This window comes from Euprymna scolopes, chromosome 10 (assembly GCF_053919585.1).
Source record: "Euprymna scolopes isolate OS-2025 chromosome 10, ASM5391958v1, whole genome shotgun sequence".
Lineage (NCBI taxonomy): Eukaryota > Metazoa > Mollusca > Cephalopoda > Sepiida > Sepiolidae > Euprymna > Euprymna scolopes.
Genome location: NC_136491.1, coordinates 18,054,120 through 18,079,660, shown reverse-complemented (window position 1 = coordinate 18,079,660; position 25,541 = coordinate 18,054,120). Strand labels below are relative to the sequence as shown.

Genomic DNA, 25,541 nt, shown 5'->3' with positions numbered 1-25,541 from the left:
AAAGTCTTATCTGAGTTTTACTACTTCAAATTCTATGAAATATTCTCAAAATTATGCCATGGAAATGTTGATAAGTCAAAAACTATTTATCTGATCAGGCTGACATTTTATATGTTATAGTTATCAAAGGCATCAGATTTGTACAGCATATTTGAAAAAAATCATAAATTGAAATTCCATCCAAATTTTAATCATCAGTCAACTTTTCAAAGTTCAAGTCAAGTATGATATAGGACTTGATTGACATTCAAAATGAACCAAGTAGCAAGTATCTACGGTGAATAGAATCCAAATCAACAAAAGTGTGACTTTTTTCTGTGGTCTTAACTTTTGACCTACATATTCCAAAATTAAATCAGTCCTAAGTTATACTCTGACCAATATTTTGACTGAGTTGATGATTAGTTAAGCAATCTAGATGCTAGGCTGTACATAAACTCAACACAAAAAAAGAAGCAGGTTATGTTAATATTTTGATTGAATTCAACTGATTTTTTAAATAAATAACTTAAGTTATAGTTTTAAGTTTGATTAAACAAAATGTTATTATTCACTACTTGTATAAATTTCAGTGTTTTTTTTCTTACTTTCTTAAGCTTTTAAAATATTAACTTTTTCATCTTTTTCTTGTAGCATGCTCCAGGGCTTAGTTGACTTTGATGGTTATTATCTTGAGAGTGATCCCTGCCTTGTTTGCAATAACCCAGAAGTTCCTTTTGTGGTAAGCATTCTTTTCTGCATAGAACATATTAAAAAAAATAAAAACATTAAAAAAAATGTTTGCTCACAGAAGTTACTGTTGTTTTTTTCTTCTATAACTGGGGGTACATGTTAGCCTGAATGTTTCTGATTGTAATTTATGGAACAAACTTTAAATGATCAAAGCAGTTTAAGATTTGAAAGCTGCAGAAAGTCAAATAACTAAAATATACAATTGCAAATAAAAAATTAATTTAACTGCAGTGACAGCAGCTGTTAAGCTTCTTGAAGACCCCCCCCGGAAAAACTCCCCCAAAAACTAGCCTTATGGCAAAAACTCCAACTAGCAACAAATGCAAACAGATATGTACTGTTTTTGATTAGGATTATATAATATCTTTAATCTTCATACTGATCCCCAAGTGAAAAAGTAATATTTTTTTCAAGTATTCCTTTATTTCAAATGCATAAAAGCTTTTGATAGCTAATATATTTGAATCAATGTTTCAGATATTGTGAAGTTAAAATTGTGCTTGTTTTTTTGATGAATGACAATCTTTAAATCAGAACAATAAAGTCCCTTTCACAAAATGGCAGCTTGTCAGTTTAAAATTCTGACTTTATTTTCGGAGATGGACAGTATCTAATTTTCCTATGATCAGAGCTTACAACTGCTTGATAGCTGAGCTTAAATGCCAAGTCTGATTCTGCTTGTTTTTCCTTTCAATATATCATATATATATATATATATATATATATATATATATAGCGAGACTTCTGAGTTTTTGACATTTTATAGTTTCTCTCACCTTGGTTCGATATATATATATCTCTGTATCTCTTTATGACTGACAAATGAGAATGTAAAAGTAAAAGATAAACCAGCTTTAGTTTTACACTGGTCGACAACAAATATGTTTTTCCTTTTCATATTTCTCGTGGTTTTGTCTTCCTTTTACCAGCAGAATCGCATAGATGTCTATCGTTCTTGAGATCTTTTCTGCCATTGGCTTGCATTTCAAATTCTTAACGGTCAATTTTCTTTGAAAGAGATGCTGGACACATTTTCTGAATTTTAAATATATCAGTGTTTTTTTTTTTTTTTTTTTTTTTTCCGTTGTCATCATGGTAACGGTTCACGTAGTCATTCTAACTTCTTTGCATCCTGGAATTTTAACCATTGAATTTATTTTTATTAATACGTAATACGATATTGATATATCTCAATATTGTAACACTTACTACATTAGGAAGCGAACATCACATGTCCATAGTCATTTCATGTATGGTTATATTCAGCTCTTTCTGTTGTTTTGAAATGTTAAATTATGAATTGATATTGATTTTAAGAAAATATTTATATGCGTTATCAAGACTAGTAAATACATTTTTGTTATCTTGGAATGCTTGTATCATCACAGACGAACATCTATTCTATTTCCCCCATCCAAAGGGAGTGGTAGTGCCTAGGAGGATGCTCTTATAATAGAACATATATTACACTCCCCCCACGTTAATTGAGCATTGAAAGATAATACAGTATAATTTCAGCTTGCTACAGACGGATACCAAATTTCCATTAGATTACATGATTGAAAAAAATGTTTCATAAGTAAATACTCTGAATATTTTTGGATTGAAATATTGAATGAGAATAAATTATTATTATTTTATTTATTTATTTTTTTTTCAGAATTCAAAACTCTCTGCAATTAAAGTGGACTCAAAATTTACAACCACAACACAAATTGTAAAACTGGTTGGTAGTCACATTATCTCGAAAATATCCCTGCGAATAAGTGATCTCAAAAGAACGAAAATGGTAAATTCTTTTCTTTCATTATTTACTATTTTTTTTTTTTTTTTTTTTTTTATTGAGTAGAAAACATTTTATAATCACAATCTGAACAAATTTTTTTTTTACGCAGAATTTTTATTTTTAATAAATGAAAATAAAAATTAGCAATTGCATGTTGTTGAGAAAACAAATTGATATAAAGGAGAGAATAATTAACTCTGAACCATATTATATTAATATAATCAAAACATTTTGGGAAATTGCGATATGCAAGTTCAGTTTATAAAACGACATATATCATATTTCGTGATGCCCTTCCTTTGGTACTAGGTCACGATTAATCCTAACCCTTAGTTGTAGATGTTTTATCTGTGCTAACAGACATTTTACTGGAAGTGAAAGAAATTATATCATCTTTTAAATTTTATTTGTTTACGAGTTTTACAATACTGGTAACCTAGTTGACTCCATTCTTTCTGTAGAAATTATTGCATTATTCTAAGTGGAAACCATTATTTCACTTCTTTCTTAGCCGAAACATGACAAGTTTCTTCACATTTGACAAATTATTTTCCAAACTGGGAAGAATTTTTGTTTTGAGATGAAAAATTGTTGGCAGAAGGAATCATTTCCTCTTGCTCGGTTGTAAAATATACATAAATATTATATTTTAATTCATACACAAACTGAGACATGTGCATGCGAGTGTTATGTTTTTTTCTAAACAGTTCACTTCTTGTAAGTAAAAAAAAAAAAAAAAACATACTCAAGCTGAGATTGAAAGCAAAGACAGTGAATCAATTACGATAGCCATTAGGTCAGCTTGACACAAGTGTTTTCAAACCTACTTATTCTTAACATAAATAATCTGTCAAGTGAATAAGTCACGCATGCACATTTGTAAAAGGGTTAACAAACAGATAAAAATCTGATGACCCTCCACCCACGTACCAATTTTTCAATTTTGACCCCTTAGCAGCTCTTTTTCTCGATGAAAACCAATACAACAGTCTTCCACATGTCTGAATATCCTGTACATCAAATTTCAGTTCTGTAGATGAGAAATTCTTTGAGTATATAGGTTGAGAAGTGTCAACACATGCACACGCACATTCTCATATATATGTATAATACTACTATAATTCAGTCTCTGCAGATTATTACAGTTGTACAGTTGCTTTGTTATAATTTATTTGTTCTAATAGTTTTTTTATTTTTAATACATTATTCAGGTTAGAGTTATGAACATTTATTACAATAACAGATCAGTTCAAGCTGTGGTTGAATTGAAAAACAAGTAAGTTGTTGACATAATTTTGTATAAACCACTAAAGCAATTTTGAATTTATTAATTCTAATGATTATTATCTTGAAATCGTTATGAAAATGACTGAAATGTTTTTAATAATCTTAGTTTATTGCAAGTTACAATAATTAAGATGTTCACTTGTGTATTACAAATGTAATTATTTTATCAAATGGTTATTTTACTTTTAGTATTTACTCTTATACGATTCCTCTCGCTTTCTAACTGAACATCTAGTCTGTTATTATTTCATATTATTTTTGAATAAACTAAACAATTTAATTGTAAATGTTACAATATTTAATCAAAGAAAATAGCATTGACAAACAAAAGAAATGTCATTTCAAATTTAAACATGATAGATCAAAGAAAATATTTAAAACTTAGGCATAACATATTGATGGAAGGGAGATTTTAAACTGTAGTATGATTGACCAACAACAGACAAAAACTCTCATTTAAAATTTTTTTTTATTACATTTTCACCCCAAACAAGGCACAGTGCCACTTTGAAGTAGGGGGCTACTATCAGGGACATAAGTTGAGAGATATTATGAAAGGAGATGAGTAGCAAGATGTCTGTTCACATTACACTTGAACTTCTGCATGTCAGTACAGTTGGGAAAGCAGAATCCCAGAAGAGAGTTCCAAAGTCTAGCAGTCCTGGAGAAAAAACTATTGGAGTAGAAGGTTTTCTTACATCTAGGGATCTCTACTGTGAAGGGGTGGAATTTAGCTGTTTGTCAGGGGTATTTATGTTGAGGGGGTTCAAGTGCTTGTAGTTCGTCAGAGCATCCACCATTAAAATACTTGTAGAACAGGCAGAGGGATGCAACATCTTGTCTATGGGACAGAGGCTAAACCTTAGATGACAGTTCAGGACCTATCAAGTTGGTGACTCTCTTTTGAACCCTGTCTAGGAGTGAGAGACTAGTAGCAGATGCACCAGCCCAAATGTGACAATAGTACTCCATACATGGGTGAATGAATGGTGGCCTTATAGAGGTATAGGATACTTTCGGGTGTAAGTAGCTTTTTAGCATGGTAGAGAGAGCCCATCTTCTTTGCAGCAACCTTGGCAATGCTCTCAATGTATCTGTTCCAACTCATCTTTCCTGTGAACGTTAGGCCAAGAAGTTTCACATCTAAAAACTATTCACAAATTTTCTTTTTATTGTTGATAATTTGGTATTTTATATAGAATTTCTCCATTTTATTGATAACTTATGACTTTACTTTTTGATGCAAATGACTCATTTTTTTAAGGCCACAAAGATATTTTATAACCATTTTATAACCATTTCAAAAATAGAAAAAAAAAATTTTTTTTGTACATTTTTTTCTAATTACATTCTTTTTACTATCTTAGACCAGGTTTGTGGCATCGAGCACGCAGAGTCACATTAAGCAATGGACATACAGATGTCAAGGTAAATATTTTACTTTAATTTTTTTATATGAAAACAATAGTTTTTTTTTTTTTTTTTTTTTTTAAGCATAAAAATATGTAAAATTTAGCCATTTTTTTTATGTGGGAAAATATTATTTTACATGAAATATACCAAGTGTTTTAGGATTGTTGAAAAGATTAAAAACAATCTCTTAAAATGATAGTTAGGAATAAAAAAAAACAAAATAAAACATTTTAATTATAAAATGTAATTCCTTTTTTTATTTTTATTTTTTTAAAGAAGTTTTCATTAGTGTTAGAGCAATAAAAGGGGGAATAACTCTAAAGAAAATAAGAGTTATCACCACTTATAGATTTTTGAAAAGACTACTGAGTTCCAGAGGGTACCGAGGACAAGATGGTGGCTTCGCTGGACATCGAAAATCGTTCTGTACATTATTAAAAGTTTTCTGCCGTGAATAAATTGTATTTAAAAAATACTATGAACTAGTTTACTTATTATTCGAATATCCAATAATCCTGACATCTCATCCTTGTTGCCAAATTGATTGATATTTTATGGATTCTATTGAAGAACTTGATCTTTTCAATGTTCCTCTAAACTCAATTTTCAATTCTTTTTAATATTCTTTCAATATTAATGCTGCAGCAGATGTTGAAAAACATTTTAAGAATATACTTGAGCAAAGTTCAATGTTTTTCAAGAGGACTTGGATGTTGTTCTAAAGTCAAAGCAACTTTAAAACTGAAGACTGATGCAAAGTCAGTCTTCAGACCAAAGCATCTGGTACCATATGCAGCTTTAGCTACAGTAGAAAAAGAATTGGATCATCTACAACAAGGAGTAATCCAACCTATACACATTAATCATCCTGGGCAGCACCTACTGTCATTGTGAAGAAGGCTAATGGCAAAGTACGCCTATGAGCGGACTTCAGCACAAGACTAAATGACAGACACATCAGTATCCACTACCTGTACCAGAAGATCTGTTCTCAAAACTCAATGGTGGAACTTGTTTTGCAAAACTGAACCTTGATGATGCATATCTACAAATGGAAGTTGAAGTTTCTAAAAATCTTCTCACTATTAACACCCACAAGGGATTATTTCAATTTAACTACATTCCATTTGGGGTTGTCAGCTCAAGCAATATTCCAACAAACTATAGATACAATGCTCACCAGATTGTCTAATATTATCATCAGCACAAACACATCCCAGGAGGAACTTCTGCATTGTCTTACTTCAACAATATGGATTTCACTTAAGATCAGACAAATGTAAATTCTTCCAAACTTCTGTGAAATATCTTGGATTCATATTTGACAAAAATGGTTGAAAACTAGATCCGGACAATATTCAGGCAATAAAGCACATGTAACTCCGAAGGAAGTTACAACACTACGATTGTTTCTGATCATTGTAAGTCATTATGGTTCTTTCTACCCACAAGTTACAGGGGTCTCTGATTAATTTTTTACAAAAAGATACCAAATGGAACTGGTCAAGTGCATGCAAAGCATCATTTGAGAAAATCAAAACTTGGTTCTGATCTATTGCTGACACACTACAATCCATCAGTAGACATTATTGTTGTGATGGATGCTTCAGACTATGGAGTCAGAGTAGTAGTATCACATTTTTTTCTGATGGAAGCAAAAAAGGCATTGCACACATATCAAAGTTGTTGACGCCCATCATTAAATATTTTACTGAACACATTTGAATTACCTCAAAATGTTCAAGCAACACGCAGTAAACAAAGTAAGTTTTGAGAAGAAAAGTCCAACCCGAAGGATGCAACAAAGGTGCAAACCAACTTTAACTCTACAAATAGACCCACATAAAACATCCTACAAGCATTTCAGAGGGGAGGTGTTATGGGGATAAAAGGGGAAATAACTCCAAATAAAGAAAGTTATCACCCCTCATAGATCTTTGAAAAGCCTAGAAAGTTCCAGAGGATACTGAGGACAAGATGGCGGCTTTGCTTGACATGAAATATTGTTTTGTACATAATTTAAAGTTTTTGCCGTGAATAAATTGTATTTAAAAATACTATGAATTGGTTTACTTATTACTTGAATATCCAATAATCCTGACATCCCATTTTCTGAACACTATTACTTTATAGTGTTTTTAGTATGAATGTATCCTTAATTTGATAAGACACTAACCAATGAAATGAATAAGTGATGACCTGTTTTTAACATGTTCAAATTATTTTTATAAAAATTATTTCAAAATATCAAAATTTACTTAAATTTTCTTCAAGTAACTGAAATATTTTTAGGATGACAATAATTTCTTTAATATTAAAATAAGAAAGAATTAATTTGTCATAATAGTTGAGTTTTAAAATGTATTTAACATTTAATTTCAGGTTGAATTTCCCATTCCAATTGTGGCTTGTAATCTGATGATAGAATATGCAGACTTTTATGACAATCTGCAAGCAACTGCTGAAACCCTTCAATGTCCCAGGTGTAGTGCGAGTGTTCCTGCCAACCCAGGGGTTTGTGGCAATTGTGGAGAGAATGTCTTCCAGTGTCACAAGTGCAGGTAAAATTCTTCCCTTTCTAATTTGGAAGAAAATATCAACATGTAATACTTGCCAGTTGTATCGACTTGAGATTGTCCATGAATCTTTATTTTCATTTTTGTTTTACATCGCTTTCTTTTTTTAACTGTTTTTATAACAAAAATAATTTTTTTGATATGATTTTAATAATTAAATTTAATTATTATTACAGCACCATTTTATTATTAAATTATTAATGTAAATAAATTATCTATTAAGTCACTTTGCGTGTGTGTGAGTTCCTTCCTCATATCTTCCAAAACAGCTGAGTCATTTTTTGCAAATTTCACACAAAGCTAATTTAAATGTCTGGTAGTGTTCTTAGATATGTTTTGTACAGAAATTCATCCAGTAAGTATTGAAAAACAAAAAAGTCCGATCTTAAAAATAATCTTTCCTCTGTTATAGATAAAAGAAGAATTTTTACAGGGAATATTTTATGCTACACCGGTGTAATGTAAAATATTCCCCTATAAAAATTCTTTTATCTATAACAGAGGAAAGACTATTAAGATTGTCAAACTCAAATATCAGCTGACGTGATATTGTAAACAAACACAGACAGAATTTGATGAATGACATTATCATTATTTTTTAAATTTATTTGCGAATTAGTCCACCGGACAAATTATTCTTTGTAATATATAATATTCAATAGAGGATTGATTCTATAATAATACATACGTAATCTGCATAAATTAAATATGCTTAAACGTATTGTATAACTGGCTAGTAAAACTATAATTTTGTAAAAATAAGGTTTTAATTTCTTTTTGTAAAGTCAGTGGATGTCAAAAGCTTTTAGAATTTTCGATCATTTGCTACCTGAAGATTTGGTTAGGATTTGAAAGTCAGTTTAATAATTTTCTATTTGACAGTTCAAATGCTTCTAAATCCCTTCCAAATTTTAATAAGTTATTACAAAGTAATTCCTTTTTGAGGTCCCCCCACCACAAAAGAGGAATTGGGCTTAGTAATTCTCGTTCATACATTTGTTCACACTTTTTCAATAACAAGGTCTTGAATTTAAAAAAAAATTTTGCACAGTCATGATGAAAGCAAATTTTTGCCTGAATGAATTTTCCGGGATAACCCCTCCCATCCCTGAGGCCATCATAGGGGTAAAATTGCTCCTAAATCACTCGTGGAGGGGGACCCTGAATGCTCGGCTTATTTTTACCTTAATTAGTAAAAAAGAAATTAAAATGATGAATAAACTGAAATGCAAAAAATGGCGCAAAGAATGTTCATAACTTTTTAGTCAGATTTAAAAAATTTTAAGATTCTTGTTTTTTTTTTATCATCAAACTCTTTATGTATGGCATTAATGAGATATTTTAAGCAATTTCAAGTTTTTCATGTGTATTGCTAAATGGATGCATGAAAGGTTTGACAAGAAGTACATGCGGGTGCAATTGTCACACCCAGCAAAGAAAAAAAAAAGTGTTGGATTGTCAATTCATTGAAACAACTGTCATCAAATAAAACCTATGGGGGTAAAGTTACAATGACAATATCCCATGGGGATGTTTGAGGTGGTTGCAAATTATTATATGATAACAAATTTATATTGAGTTAGTTTGTAATTTAGACCCGAGAAGAATCAATTTGTGCATGCATCTTCTTCCCAACAGCCCACCATACCTCCCCATCACTGACAATAACAATATATCATTTTTATTTATCAATATGTCATCATTATTTTTAATCATAGAAGTAATACTACAATAATAATTATTAGTTGTAATAGTATTTTAATTTTGATTCTTCAATGATAAAGCTCGCAAAGTCTGTTTATGTTGAATTCATTACAATTCTGCTTAATAGTTTTTGAGGATCTCAGTAGATATTATTATCTATTGAATTTTTTAAAATCGTCCAACATATGTAAAATGGACATTAAACCGAATATGATTAAGTAGTAGCATAATTTTTACCTTTTATGACTTGTTTTGCACAAGTGCAGCATTTTTACAACAAAGAATATTCAATGAAGGGACACAGTAGCACATTGTCTTTCACACGCTTGTGCATTCAACAAACATATATTCACTGCATGTGTTCGTTATCGCTGGTGAGCAATTCAGAAACACAATTTGATTAAAGTCTTTGTACAAACGTGTGTATGGCTTCATCCCTTTCATCGTCATTTCCCTTGAGTATGACCGTTGTTTTGTATTATTGATCATCCAGTGTCTTGATCTCTTGTTACTCAGGCGAAAAAACTTCATGCATGAAAACACAAAATACTTGTTAATGATTTAAGGATTTTTCCAAAAAAGAAGAAAAGCCAGAAAAAATATTCCTTATAAAAAATATAGTCTAAGATTATTTTCTTGCTTAGAATGAATTGTAATCTATATATTATTTCTCCTCTGTATATAATATATAAACAATTCATTCATATCTATGTATAACATAAACAATTCATTCATATCTATGTATAACATAAACAATTCATTCATATCTATGTATAACATAAACAATTGATTCATATCTATATTTAGCATATAAACAATTCATTTGTATCTATATTTAGCATATAAACAATTCATTTGTATCTATATTTAGCATATAAACAATTCATTTGTATCTATATATAACATATAAGCAATTCTTTTATACATATATCTATATAATTATAAAACTCAATACCTGTTTGTGATTTCTGGTTTCAAAAAATTTATCTGTTTACCTATTTCATGGCTGCCCTGTCTTTAGTCTGATATTAAAAGTCACTGCTGCTATTTAAAGTGTACACAAGGTCAACAATATTTTTTTGTTTTAACTTATTTTAATGCGTTTTCCTTACAAATAAATGTAATTTAACCCCGTTGAATTAAAAAAAAAAAAAAATGATATAAATATACAATATATAGCTATAATCATATAACGATTTTTACTGCTTTTAGTAACGCTCCTGTGGATTCTGACAATTCATTTATTTATTTTTTCTAGGCCTTAAAAATATATATTATTTTCTCTTTAAGAAGTGGGGAAGTAGAAACTTGGTTTTAGTGGTGCTTTTAGTAAGGCCTCCTTAATTTTAATTAGTGCTTGCAGTAGTGCTTTGGAGGCTTCCTGAGTTTTATTCTTTTCACTCATCATTTAAAAAAATTTTTTCTCAAGACAATAAAAGACAATATAATCTCAAAATCACTTTTTATTTTGAACATTTTTCATCTTACCCTTTAAGGGCCAACTGGAAGACTAGTATAATGTATAAACAATTCTTTTGTATGTGTATATATATAATATATAAACAATTTTTGTATCTAACTTGAGAATTTGTTGACGAACGACAATTATGAGGAAATTCACTTTTGTTCATACATTGTCGGTACACGTTTGCCCTCTCGCTTCCCACGATACAAACAGTCCAAAAACTCTGTTTCAAACTTGTAACTTGTGATCTAATTTCTTACGTCATTAACACCTGTGTTTACCTGTTTTTGTCTAGAGAGCTGACTGTTAACCTTTATTGTCTGACTTTGCTGGACTATTGGGTATATTTTTGCTCGCCACTGGCTGTGCTGTACTGAAAATGTACTTAAATGACCTGCCTTTGACATTTATACTAGCTGACTCAATCTGTACCTACTGTCATATATAACAATAAGTACATTCTTGGCAAACATGCTAATTCTTTGATCTGTAAGTTTTGTTAATATTTGGTTTTAGCATTATTAGACTATAATAGATTTTGTGCAATTCTCTGCTGTAATTTGGTAGCCTATGGATGACCAACAAAATTATGCAGCTAATGTATAGCACAACTTTTTTTTTTTTTTTTTTTTTTTTCCCCAGATCAATCAATTATGATGAAAAAGATCCTTTCCTGTGCAATGCTTGTGGTTTCTGCAAATATGCAAAGTTTGATTTCACTTTGACAGCCAAACCTTGTTGTGCTGTAGACCCAATTGAGAATGAGGATGATCGGAAAAAGGTAAAGCTTTTGCTTTAACAAAATAAAGATTATTTTAAATTCTTATATTTACACGTTAAATTAAAGTTTAAGTAACATTTAAGGTACCATTTAAAAAAAAAAAAAAAAAAAAAAAAAAAAAAATTTTCATCTTTTTTTTTTAAGTGACATTTTAAAACATTGTTTTTAATTAATTTTTTTTCATTTCAATATATATTTTAATTTTTTAACATTCGGTAATTTTAATCTTTCATTATTCTTCGTAGATATTATACTTTACCTGGTTTCTTTTGAAATTGATCATAACGTTGTTGTTAATCTTCAGCCATGTTGTTACATTTTTACACTTGGACCCAACACGTATCTTAGACAGTCACATAGGAACAAAAGAAAATTTGACCCATTGTTTTTGTTAGTTAAAATAAAAGGCATTTATTTAAACAGTACATTCCAACAATGCATTGCATCTTGTTTTTAAAGTCTCTTAATTTGTGATGTAGTTGACAAAACTTTGCTGTGTCAAACATGAGCTTAAGTCTCTCATGACGCCATGGGGCACCCGTACATCTCTCACTGGCAAAAACTTTTCTGCTCCATGCCATGTGGTGGCTTTTCTTTCTCCTTTTTCCTTTTCCTTCTCTTTCTCCACTGTGATATTCGCTTGCACACCGGCAAGGTCGTTTATATACGTGTCATGCGGCTGCTGCTAAATATACATCAGTGGCTCTGTTACATGTACACATAAATTGCAATCATTGTTCTTATTATTAAATGTCAATAGCAGGTGAGACTGTATTGCAGCCGAAAAAAATCTATAAAAAGATTATTTTATTATCATTACTTTCATTTATGATTTTAGATCCGTCAGAATGCATTAAGCTTTCTTTGTAAACATTCATCCATTTTTATCTTTTTTAAATAAATCAGATTTTACTTCCTTTCTCATAAAACTGATTGCGTAGATAATTTTGAATTATTAGTATTAGTTTTATTATATGCGGACACACTGCAACACTTTTGATCATTGCTATAATCTTGCATTGCAAAAAATGATGCTTATGCAGTTTAGCAAAGATATGAAAAAAAAAACAAAGATAAAGAAAAAATCTCTGTATGTGCTCATTATGGAATGAAGTTGTCATGAAAGAGAATCGCTTAATTTGATAAAGTAGTTTTTTTACAGATGAAAAAAAAATTTTTGTGAGGTTATAACGGGCACGTACATCAGAGATTTTTGTTTTTTTTGTTTTTAGTATCTTTACTAAACTGCATAAGCACCCCCAAAAAAAAATTAATGTAAAGATTTATTATTATTGGCATATTTTCATAACTCAAATGTCTCTTGACAGGTGGAGAAATCCTATTTCCATCACTTAAATTATTTTGGAATATAAAACGACTTGGCAATGCTGGCTGGGGAGTGTTTGTGGGTGTGTATATGTAATATGAAAAAAAAGAAAATTGAAAAATTGTTTTATATTCATTCTGCAAACATAAAAACTTGTCTAGGGTATAAATATTTTTACTCATTGTAACTAAACCATTGCATGTTGAAATGCAAAAGACATTTCAAACTTAAAGTCTGATAGTGTAATTGTTTTATTTAACAGTCTATTTCAACCATCAACAACTTACTTGAGAAAGCTGACCGCACATACAAGCAATTGCAAGCTCACAAACCAGCTTTGGAAAATTTACTGATGCAAGTCACCGAACACGGTTCAGATAAGACCATGGTAAAAATATTTTCATTTGCATTCTCTATTTTAACTAAAATTTAAAATGAAAAAAATTTTTTTTTTATTGTTCTTTCCTCTTTATTATATTATTTTCAATTTCTAATTCCTTTTTTTGTTCCAAATATAAACTATATAGATATATAGACTAGCGTGGGTGCCCGGTGTTGCCTGGGTTTTTGTAGGTGGGTGTGTTGGGGGGGAGGGGTAGATCCAAACTCTATGTTAAATTTCTTTTAAAAAATCAGAAAAAACACAAAAAAACTGAACATGATGTAAAAAGAAGAAAAAGTAAAATAAAAAAAAACAATTTGTTTAAAAAATTGGAAAAAAAATTTTTTTTTAATTTTTGTAGGTAGGTAGGAAGGAAGGATCGAACCCGGAACATTGAGGTGAAGGTGGTGTGAATGAAAAAAACTTGATAACTTACCACTCGCCCACAAAGGGAAAGTAACTGAAAACAATTTTGATTTTAACATTTATAAACGCACAAGTGGCAGGTACGCGGCGAATTTAATTAGGTCAAAGGAAATTAAATTCAGCACTTAATTTTAACTGTGGGGTAGTTCTTTGTCTGGTTTTGTTTCCCCAACATGTTGGGGAAAACCAGCTCCCCTTTAATAGGGGAGTGTCCAAATGAAAGCAATTGTCTGATATTGATCAAACGTCCATTGCTTTCTGGACGTTCCCGGACCATAGGCCTAAAACTGCATCTTAGTTTCACATCGGTTTCGCTTTTATACGAAAAAGCCGAATCAACACGAGAGGGGCTGAAATAGCAGAAAACTGTGAGCGTGACCTTGCCAGCGGAGGGCTGCACCCTTGCCTTCTTTGGAGGTGGTGAGTCCAAATGCTTCCACTGCATTGACTGGGCTTTGGTCTCTGGATCATAATAATGGACCCAGGTTTCATCCTGTGTAATCAGTCTTTTGAAAAACTTTAACTCATCTAGGCACATCTCCAAAATCATTCTCGAGCACTCGACGCATTCTCGCTTCTGGAATGGTGTGAGCAACCTGGAAATCCATATGGCAGACACTTTATGCATATGCAAATGGTCATGAATGATAGTTTCCACAGACCCTGTACTAATCTTGACATCTTGGGCTATTTGGCAAATAGTAATGCGCCTATCTTCCAAAATGGCAGCCTTAACTTGACGAACAGATGCCCCATCAATGGCAGAAGGGGGGCGACCAGGTCTGGGAGCTGTTTCCACAGACTTCCGGTCATTTTTGAATTCACAATGCCAGCGTTTTACAAGGTTATATGATGGGGCATTATCACCATAAGTTTCTTTCATTTCATCAAAAGTCTCCTGTGGTGTGCGTCCTTTCAAATACAAAAACCGGATCACTGCTCAACAATCAACAGGCTCCATTTCACACCTGACTCAGTTCAAACACCTGTAAAACAGAAACCACAAGTAGTTCAGAGCTGTAATTTGCCATATAACCCGTAGAGATATAAATCAGTGCACATGCAAAATTTCAGCTAGATAAGACAACTGGAGGTGGTTCAGGGGCATTACTTATTGCACACCCCTCGTATGGATTAGATCAGCTGAGACAAGTTAAATGAATATTTGTTATATATTATTATTAAATTATTTGCAGATTTCAAGTTAAAGCTATTGCTGTTGTTTGGAAATGACCATCCATGTCTACAGACTGTTAATATTATCGATTCAACAGTTAGTTTTTCTCTTCCTTTTCTCTCTCCTTTCTCTTCTCTCTCTCTCCTTTCTCTTCTCTCTCTCTCCTTTCTCTTCTCTCTCTCTCTCCTTTCTCTTCTCTCTCTCTCCTTTCTCTTCTCTCTCTCTCTCCTTTCTCTTCTCTCTCTCTCCTTTCTCTTCTCTCTCTCTCCTTTCTCTTCTCTCTCTTCTCCTTTCTCTTCTCTCTCTCTCTCCTTTCTCTTCTCTCTCTCTCTCCTTTCTCTTCTCTCTCTCTCTCCTTTCTCTTCTCTCTCTCTCTCCTTTCTCTTCTCTCTCTCTCCTTTCTCTTCTCTCTCTCTCCTTTCTCTTCTCTCTCTCTCCTTTCTCTTCTCTCTCTCTCCTTTCTCTTCTCTCTCTCTCTCCTTTCTCTTCTCTCTCTCTCTCCTTTCTCTTCTCTCTCTCCTTTCTCTTCTCTCTCTCTCCTTTCTCTTCTCTCTCTCACCTTTCTCTTCTCTCTCTCTCCTTTCTCTTCTCTCTCTCCTTTCTCTTCTCTCTCTCTCCTTTCTCTTCTCTCTCTCTCCTTTCTCTTCTCTCTCTCTCCTTTCTCTTCTCTCTCTCTCCTTTCTCTTCTCTCTCTCTCCTTTCTCTTCTCTCTCTCTCTCTCCTTTCTCTTCTCTCTCTCTCTCTCTCTCTCTCCTTTCTCTTCTCTCTCTCTCTCCTTTCTCTTCTTTCTCTCTCTCTCTCCTTTCTCTTCTTTCTCTCTCCTTTCTCTTCTTTCTCTCTCCTTTCTCTTCTTTCTCTCTCTCTCTCTCTCTCTCCTTTCTCTTCTCTCTCTCTCCTTTCTCTTCTCTCTCTCTCTCTCTCTCCTTTCTCTTCTCTCTCTCTCTCTCCTTTCTCTTCTCTCTCTCTCTCTCTCTCCTTTCTCTTCTCTCTCTCTCTCTCCTTTCTCTTCTCTCTCTCTCTCTCCTTTCTCTTCTCTCTCTCTCTCTCCTTTCTCTTCTCTCTCTCTCTCTCTCTCCTTTCTCTTCTCTCTCTCTCTCTCTCCTTTCTCTTCTCTCTCTCTCTCTCCTTTCTCTTCTCTCTCTCTCTCCTTTCTCTTCTCTCTCTCTCTCTCTCTCTCTCCTTTCTCTTCTCTCTCTCTCTCCTTTCTCTTCTCTCTCTCTCTCCTTTCTCTTCTCTCTCTCTCTCCTTTCTCTTCTCTCTCTCTCTCCTTTCTCTTCTCTCTCTCTCCTTTCTCTTCTCTCTCTCTCCTTTCTCTTCTCTCTCTCTCCTTTCTCTTCTCTCTCTCCTTTCTCCTCTCTCTCTCCTTTCTCCTCTCTCTCTCCTTTCTCCTCTCTCTCTCCTTTCTCCTCTCTCTCTCCTTTCTCCTCTCTCTCTCCTTTCTCCTCTCTCTCTCCTTTCTCCTCTCTCTCTCCTTTCTCCTCTCTCTCTCCTTTCTCCTCTCTCTCTCTCTCTCTCTCCTTTCTCCTCTCTCTCTCTCTCCTTTCTCCTCTCTCTCTCTCTCCTATCTCCTCTCTCTCTCTCTCCTTTCTCCTCTCTCTCTCTCCTTTCTCTCTTCTCTCTCTCCTTTCTCTCTTTTCTCTCTCTCTCCTTTCTCTCTTTTCTCTCGCTCTCCTTTCTCTCTTTTCTCTCGCTCTCCTTTCTCTCTTTTCTCTCGCTCTCCTTTCTCTCTTTTCTCTCGCTCTCCTTTCTCTCTTTTCTCTCGCTCTCCTTTTTTTCCTTCCTCTTTTTTCTTCTCAACACCCACTCTCTTCTTGACACCCGCTCTCTCTCACTCTCTTTTTTTGCTTTACTCTTTATATTACTAAATAAAACATAAATATTTCCCAGAATATTAATAATAATGATTTTTCATCAATCTAACATTGTTTGCAGGAAGAAAGCAATAGCAGCAATGTTCCCAACAGCAGTGTTCACCGAGCGATTCAACAATTGGCTACAAAATATTGCATTGAATGCAAATCTTCCTTTGATGAATTAAGCAAAATTATTCAGGTAATTTTACTCATGTCTACATGGCCAGCTCTGTAAAAATTTTATTAAAAATATGATTATTGTCCAAGATATTTCAAGAATGAATTATCCATAATCATAAAACCTTTTAACTCTATTTAATTACCAATCTTATTTTGCTAGGAAATTGTACAAATTTATCATAAAATTTTGTCAGCATTAAATAATCCACTTGGGTTAATGTGACGTAAATGAGACAAATCTTTTAATTTAGAAGATTTAACAAATTTTTTGGATGAGATTTTATCTTAATTGGTGTTTGAGTATTAAAAACTAGTTTTGATTAACTTTTCAAACCATTAATTTATAATTATTGATATGTGAAGATTTTAAAAATTATTTTCAGAGGAATTAATTCTATAATAACTATATGTATATATATATATATATATATATATATATATATATTTTTTTCATGTTTATATATATTTTTTTCATGTTTATAGAAAGTGCTTGCATGTCGTAAAGAACTGGTTGATTATGATCGTCAACAAAAGGAAGCTGTTTTGAGTGGTGTGGCCAGTGACTCTCCAATTACCAGCCCTCAGGGTATGGTGACCAGTGTAATGCATCAGTCACAACCGTCAATGTCCACTTCAATTCACAGGACAAGAGACAGGTTTGCAGCTTTTTTACTATCGCTTTTCTTTTTTGCATATTTTTTAAACATGTGATCATGTACAGTTTCCTACTTTTTTTGCTGTTCTTTGGATTATTGTTGTATTCTGTAAGATCTTTCAAAGCTGCACCAATTGTGCAGTAGAGTGCAGACAAGGCAACGTGTCATCATATGATCTACCTCTTCACATTCGCAGATGGTTGGCTCAGTTTTGTAGCCTCATCTGATCATAACTTGATCGCCCCATTCCTGTTTTCAGGCGGTTGGGTGTTTTCCACTGGAGCTAGGGTGCTTTTGAACTGGAAGAGAGGGCCTCAGAAAGGGAGATTCCTATATCATTCTCTAGCTATCTCGTCCACAGCAGTCTCATTCTAATATGTTAAGGGTTTGATATGACTGAGGAAGCTTCTTGACTACAGTTGTTGGACCACTGGTTCACATCCATGAAGGAGATTGTGTTCTTCACTGATAACTTTTGTGATCTTTACTCGGCTCACAACTTCCTGTCTCACATGTGAAGGGGCAATGCCAATGAGGAGCAGCAGGTTGTTCATGTTGGTAGACTTCAAGTGGCAAGTGTTGTTTAATACTGAGTTAAAATTTTTTTGTATACATTGATCTCTCCCAAGTAGGACAAGCATATTTCTTTTCATTTCTGTGGAAATGCATTCAACTACAATTAGAAAAAAAAAAAACTATGTATATATTGTGTAGATGAAAATGCCAAGCATTGTATTATGTTTGTTTTCTTTTCAGTCATCGACCTTCAAACTGTTATGGTTGTGCAAGTGCGGCAGTCAGTCATTGCATTACACTCTTGCGAGCTCTTGTTACTAATGCCACCATGCGACAGATATTATGTAGTCAGGTAAATCCATGCATCGTCTTGTTTTACTTCACTTAAAATAATCTTCAATATACACATTTGATTGTTTAAAAAAAGTTTTTTTTATCAATTTTAAGGTATAAAATTTTTTTGTTTACCAATTTTAGGGTATGATCAAAGAGCTGATTGACTACAATCTGAGACGAGGTACTCTCAGTGTCCGCAATGAAGTGCGTTCCTTGCTGTGCCTGCTTACAAAAGATAATCGACGATCCACAGAGGAGATGAACAATTTACTCATGACAAGAATTGCATCGGCCATGAATGGACATCTTTCTAATCCAGATTTGGTTAATATTTTATATCTTTTACCCAATGATTATCATTTCTTTGGCCAATGTTGAATGTTTTGTCAGCCTTTTCAGTGGCTGGTATCTTTTGAAAAAAATAACAATGAGTTTAATGTTAACTTGATTTTATTGATGTAACTAACAGAGATCCGTTTGCATGGCTAAGACTTGCTTCTGGCTGAGCTGTCCTCTTAGAGGGGAATTAGGGGTCTTAGCATCTCCAATCAAGACCATAGATTACAAGTTTAACTTGGTTAAAAATTCTGACAGCAACTTTGTTAACTTCAAACCTCTTTACTGCCACATGATTAAGCTAACCAATCAGTATTTACTTTTCTATTAATCAATATTTACTTCTCTATAAGGTTCTAGCTCTTCTCAATCATCTCTGATAAACTATTGCTCTTACCCCTGAACTCCATATAAGTAATTTTAGTGGTTGTTTTAGGGTTAATTAAGAGTTGGCTTTATTTATATTTCATTCGCTGGGTGTAGATAAAACAAATTATTAATCAGATAAAATAGTTAAACTCAATTATCTATTTTTATTTTATCTCTACTTGTGATCTGTTGAATCATATTAAATGTCACATAAACACAAGGTGTAAATATTTGAATATTACCTTTTCGTTGTATTCATAGAAAAATATGTTGGCAGTGGAAAAATTTACTTTAGAAACAATATTGTCTGTTTTGGCAAGTTTAGGAGTTACTTAAAGAAAACAAATAAGAGACATTTACCTTTTTGTAGTGTTTATAGGAAATTATGTTAATAGTGAAGAACTACTTGATTTTATGCTTTGAAACAAACAATACACATTGATTCTTATGGCTTTGTTACTGCTGTCAAAGTTCAAGACATCAACCAGAAAAGCATGCTTGTAGACATGAAGAAATAAGCAGGGATTAATCCTAACTCCTAATAAAAAGGACACAAATTATATAGTAATAAAGGTTAAACTTGTTTTGATAATAAAATTTGCATTGTTTGAAATATGAAACTAATATCCAAGAATAATAATTTGCATAATCCAAATGAGTTAAACATGTTTTCAAATTTTTTGATTAATTGATGTTTATGCATTTTATACATATAATGAAGTATATATTAATAATTAGTAAAAACTAATTGTAATGATATTTCTTTCACTTTGCTGACAGGGCTCTTCAGTAAGACATGAAATTCTGCTTTTGGCTAGTTCTGTTCAGCAAGAAGATTCCTGTTGGGAACAGAGAGTTAGATGTGGTATGTTTCTCTGATTTATTCAGTTTTGTTGATTTTGCTCAGTTTTACATTTCTTTTCAACTTTATTCAAATTGTTTCTATTTCGACTATTGTTCTCATTCAATGTTGATGTTTTTTTTTGAAAACGTTTCAGACGATGTGCCAACCACTCTTAACATTGATTAAAATTTAGTAGGAAAATGAATTATATATAATCCAAAGAAAAACCAGTATAAAAAAAAAAAAAGAATATAGATGAAAATTTTATGTTGAATATTTTTTTACTTTTTTTTTTTTTTTTATAGATTTAAAAAACAAAAACTAATTCAATCAGATAAATGTTTTGCTTTTATGCAAAAAAAAGATAACCCTACCAGACCGAGTTACCGATATATCATTAATTTCCGAAAATGCTATATACCAAGTTATCGCTAAACTGGTATTTTTCCAACTATGTGTTTTTGTGTTGTCAGGGAGCTAAAAATAGCTACCCAATCGCTGCTTAGCCTCAATTTAGCGCAAGCCTGACGTTCTGCAAATGGCTTCCTTTGTTTTGGCGGATTTGTGAGTTGTTTTTAGACTAAAGTAACCATGAAGTGAGTTAGTGACGAACCAAGCACTTAGACAGGTAAAAGAGCGCAACCCAGAAGTTTCACGGTGCAACAAGTGTTGGATAAAGCGACAAATTCTCATTCAGGCAAATTTGATCAGGAGTTTGTTTCTGAATCAAGTAACGCTAGTGATGATGAATATATCGATGAAGGAAAAAGTGATAATTCTGATGATGAAATGCAAAAAAGTACGAGTTTAAATTTATTTTACAATTTTGCCCAGGAGGCCAGGCACAGGGTTGAATTCAGTACCTCAGGTCTGGTAGGGTTAAAACATAATTGGATCAAAAGTTATCCATTTTTTTAATTCTATTACTGCATGCTTTAATGTGTTTAAAAAAAATGTAATATAATATATTTTCCTATATGGACATGATAGTACAGAGAATCAAATATATTTGACAATTTTTGCATCAGAGATTAGTAATGTCTTATGTTTGTACATTATTGTATTCTCTTTTGCAATAAATCTTTGTTCATTATACTTTCTTAATGGTTATTCCTTCTACTCAACAACTTTGTTTATTGTATGGACATGTTTGATTTTAATCAATTTTGTTGCAACTCAAAAAATAGTTCAATGGTGTCTAATTTTTCTAGGGAATTGAAATCGTTGATAAACTGAATATCCATTGTTTGATTTTGGTTTTTCTTTTTCTTTTAGTTATGCGTCTCTTCTTAATGGGAATGCAGTTGAAGAGTCCGTTGGTGATGGAGAGCATCACTTTACCATGTCTGAAAATTATTCAACATCTCGTCAAATCCGATGGATCGGTTAAACGAGCGAAAGTAAATAAAATCTTGATACATACAATTATTTTTTATCTATTTTTGAAGAAAAGCGTAAACGTTAAATGGTTGCAGCTGTAGAAGCTTTATTCAATTTTTTTTGTAGTAGTTACATTATAACACCAGACAAACCCCTAAATAAATATTTATAAAGTGAGGCCACTTATCATATAAATAACCCAATCAATATCCCACACAGATTAATTTCGTTATGACCACCCCACCCGCAGCAATAACCTTTTACAAACCCTATTTCAAAAAATAAGTTTTTATGAAGTTAGTCTGTTTATTATACAGACAGTGAAAGTAAAATGCCATATATTCATATTCAAAATAGAACAACAAATAATTTTCTGATTGTATATATGCAATTGACACACTATAGTTAACTAATTTGCATATTGCTTTGCAAAAGAACATTTTATTGATTAACTATTCTTGTTTTCTAAATCAATGATTGTTTTAATTTTATAATGCATAATTCTATTCTATCATAAATAGAAACTTAGCGTTTTGGATGAATTTAATTTTAGGGTTTGTTCTATACTTTTACATTTTATAAATTAAAAATAAATTCTGTTCTACATAAAATTTGTTTTGAATTACAGAGCAATGATTTTGGTTGTTTCGGAATTCACTTCATATATATTTTATATATAAACAGAAAATAGTGCTTTATATTTTATAATATGCTAGAAGTATATGCATTCCAGGACAGGTAGAATGAAATTTCTATGCAGAACAGTTTTGCATTATTTTTATGCCCCCCCCTCCCCTCTTATGAAGATTAATCAATATATAATGAAACTAAACTTTATGTCTAGAATTTTTATTTCAATTCTAATCAAAAGGGTTTAAATTCTAGAAAAAGTTTAAAAAGCTTTAGAGGTCTTAAGAAGAAAATGAAATTCACGTAATCTTGCTTAATTATTGTCTAACCAATATGAATCAAATTCGATGCAAATCTGATAAAATTGAATTTTCAAATTGGATGTTGTGTCCATATTATGTTTGCTAAAAAAACTGCAAAGAAACTGAAGTTTAGGGAATATTTAATAATTGATTTATCATGCCTTCTGGTAAAATTTCACATGCATCAGTATTTGAATTTTCATAAAAGGCTTCCGTCCTCTTTTTGCCCCCCCCCCCTTTACATAAAATTAAATATAGCCCATACTACCCACCATTACGCTTAAGCATTTCAAAATTCATAATAATCAGTTCATTAGTTTAGGAGTTTATCCCATTAAAGTAATATTGCTAAACGTAATGGTGGGTAATAAGGGCTATATTTAGTTTAAGTTTTATACAAAATAAGCAAAGAGTAAGTGGAAGTATTTTGTGAAAATTGAGATACTTCTGATTTGTGTGAAATTTTAACACCTATAAACATGCATATTTTACTTTATATACATGCACCCCATAAATGTTGAAGTTTACAAAAAAAAAATGTATACATTTAACTCAGTATAGTGTCTAGAATAGATATTATAAAATTCTTTAGTTTAGATTATTGTGTGTATGTATATGCACAGACATGCATGCCCTAATACTTAATTTTATATATCGATGTAAGACATATTGAAGAGTTATATTAATTAGTTATAGTAAAGTCAATATAATAAGAGCAGTCTTCATTATTACAAAAAAAATGTTAATTTGGAATTGTTATTGTATATATAACAACTGTAGTGTTTAAGCTGGATATTTCCAAATTATGGTGAGGATTATTTTCATTGTCATCAAAAAACCATAAAAAGAAAAATTAAAATAGCCGTGTTTTGCTTTGGGTATTTGTATGATTGTATTGTTTGATCTCATTTTATGGACTAATAATAAAAAAGTAAACTAAAAATAAATAAAAATAAAAAATTGGTGTTAGTTTCTGGTTTTTGTTGGTTCCTGGTGTATATAAGCAGTTTCCATTTTAAAAAAAATTTTTTTGTTTATTTATTTTTTTTGCATCTGATTTCACGTATGTGATGAATATTTATAAGGAGGTATTTCTAATTGATGACTTAAATAAATATAAGGAAAAAGATAGCAATGTTTTTTTTTTGTTTTAGGAAAAAGAGTAAATGAAATATATATATATATATTTTTTACTTAATAAATGTTAGTAAATGTATAAATGTGATGCATTTAAATGCATGCAAGTGTTTGATATTTGATGCATTTTTCTGACACCCAGGAGAAAGAATCAAATCCTTCTGATGTACGTTTAATGCCGACTGGAATTCACATGAATGCCCGACTGTGGTTGGCTGGAGATCCAAAGTTTTGTTTTCACAATTGGAGACGTCATCTTCCTAAACGACGTAAGTATGATAAATTTTGAATTCACACAATTTCATTAATTTAAAAAAAAAAAATCTTTTTATGCTACTCAACTGATCTCCATCCTATTTGTTAGTCTCTCATCTATCATCAATAATCATCTCCTGAAAGAAAAATTAAGAGAACTCGTATAATTTTATCTGTTCCGTAAAGTGTTGTCCAAGCAAATCCACTTTGGTAATTTCATTTTCCTTTTACCTTGCTTCCTTTTTGCATTTGCTTTTTCATCATTTTCATAGTATCTCATACAGTGTATGCTACTGAAAGAATTATATGTCTGAATGATGGAATATGAATATATACAAATGAAAATAATTGGAGTTTATCATCTTTGGTGAATAAAATGGTGATAATTTTCAAACATGACTAGCTAGTTAAAATCAAAACTCGATTTTGCTAAGTCATTTCTCTTAAGGTCTAACATTAAAAATTCAACAGGATAACTTAAATAATAAGAAAATCCACCTACAAAAATCAAGACGGAATTAAGCATACCAGATTTTCAACAAATAAAGGTATCAATATCCTTTCCATTTTTTTCTGCCAAATAACTGATCATTTTTAAACATTACTGGCTAGTCAGAATCAAACATCGATTGGGTTGATCTATTGCTGTTTAGGTTTAAATTTAAGAATCTAACAACAAATTTTATATGTTTGATATATACCTGGCTTGCTGCTATTGATTGTTAGCATTGTTATTTGGTCTTAAATTTTTTCATAATTACTTTATATTCTTTACATTCTTCTCATTTTAACATAATTCTATTTATAGAATCAAATTGAAAGTCTCCATTTTATTTATATAAGCTGCTTTTTGTCACATGTTGAATTGTTTTCTTAGAAGTAAATGAATTTATCTGAATTGTGTATGTACATTGCAGTCGCAACGGAAACAGGTGTCAAAAAGAAGAAAGAAGATCGCAAAGAAGTGCATTCTCTTTATCTCATGGAAAAATATGGTCAGCGCTGGCTGCTTCGCATGTGGAAAATGCCATGCATGCAATTGCAATTGGCCCAGAGTTCTTGGTTACGCCAGGCAATGTTCTGCACGTCTTCACGTTTGGCCCGCAACACAGCCTGCACCATCATTCTGTCAATTTGCCAAGTGCCAAGCAGAAAAAGGCAGATCATAGATTTACTCACAACGTAAGTTTTACTGTGTGAAAAGAAAAAATTGAATTTGATTGGAATTTTAAGTGTTCTTTTTTCTTTTTTTTATTACACAATTTAAAACTTATTTCTGTTGTAATGTTTTTGACATTTTTTCTTTTTTTATTGTCTTGTAGTTATCTGGATGATATTGGTAAAAGTGGAGAATGTGCTTGCGAGTTTTTAACTGTGTATCGAAGACTTATCACTCCTGTACATTGGAAATACTATTTAACTATTAAAGGCATCCTTTTCCATTTAGGAGACTTACTCACACAGGTTAGAAACAACTTGAAAAAAAGAATCTATTTTCTTTATATTTTTGTATTTAACTCTTTATGACCTGAATTATGATGTAGATGATTAAAAAAATATTTGTTAATTTTAGTTAGTTTAAAGGGTAATGATACTATGATTGTCTTCAAACTTGAAAAATTATAAAGTTCAATAGTTAAACTACCATTGAGAATTTTTGCATTTCATAAACTTCCATAGTACTTGAAAAA

General features: G+C 31.7%; 1 protein-coding gene across 7 annotated transcripts in view; it reads left to right on the top strand.

Annotated features, from left to right (window-relative positions):
- The window catches only part of LOC145285823 (E3 ubiquitin-protein ligase UBR4-like), a 350,597-nt gene that overhangs the window by 252,042 nt on the left and 73,014 nt on the right, over window positions 1–25,541 (top strand). For all 7 annotated transcript variants that reach the window (XM_080134243.1, XM_080134245.1, XM_080134244.1 and 4 more), the window contains 16 exons: window positions 634–721; window positions 2,393–2,521; window positions 3,730–3,794; window positions 5,173–5,233; window positions 7,601–7,779; window positions 11,606–11,744; window positions 13,334–13,459; window positions 16,989–17,108; window positions 17,573–17,745; window positions 18,502–18,613; window positions 18,739–18,921; window positions 20,083–20,167; window positions 21,422–21,546; window positions 23,738–23,864; window positions 24,768–25,032; window positions 25,173–25,314. In XM_080134243.1, the coding sequence (XP_079990369.1) occupies window positions 634–721; window positions 2,393–2,521; window positions 3,730–3,794; window positions 5,173–5,233; window positions 7,601–7,779; window positions 11,606–11,744; window positions 13,334–13,459; window positions 16,989–17,108; window positions 17,573–17,745; window positions 18,502–18,613; window positions 18,739–18,921; window positions 20,083–20,167; window positions 21,422–21,546; window positions 23,738–23,864; window positions 24,768–25,032; window positions 25,173–25,314 (2,119 nt within the window). The remainder of the gene's footprint in view (window positions 1–633; window positions 722–2,392; window positions 2,522–3,729; window positions 3,795–5,172; window positions 5,234–7,600; window positions 7,780–11,605; window positions 11,745–13,333; window positions 13,460–16,988; window positions 17,109–17,572; window positions 17,746–18,501; window positions 18,614–18,738; window positions 18,922–20,082; window positions 20,168–21,421; window positions 21,547–23,737; window positions 23,865–24,767; window positions 25,033–25,172; window positions 25,315–25,541) is intronic.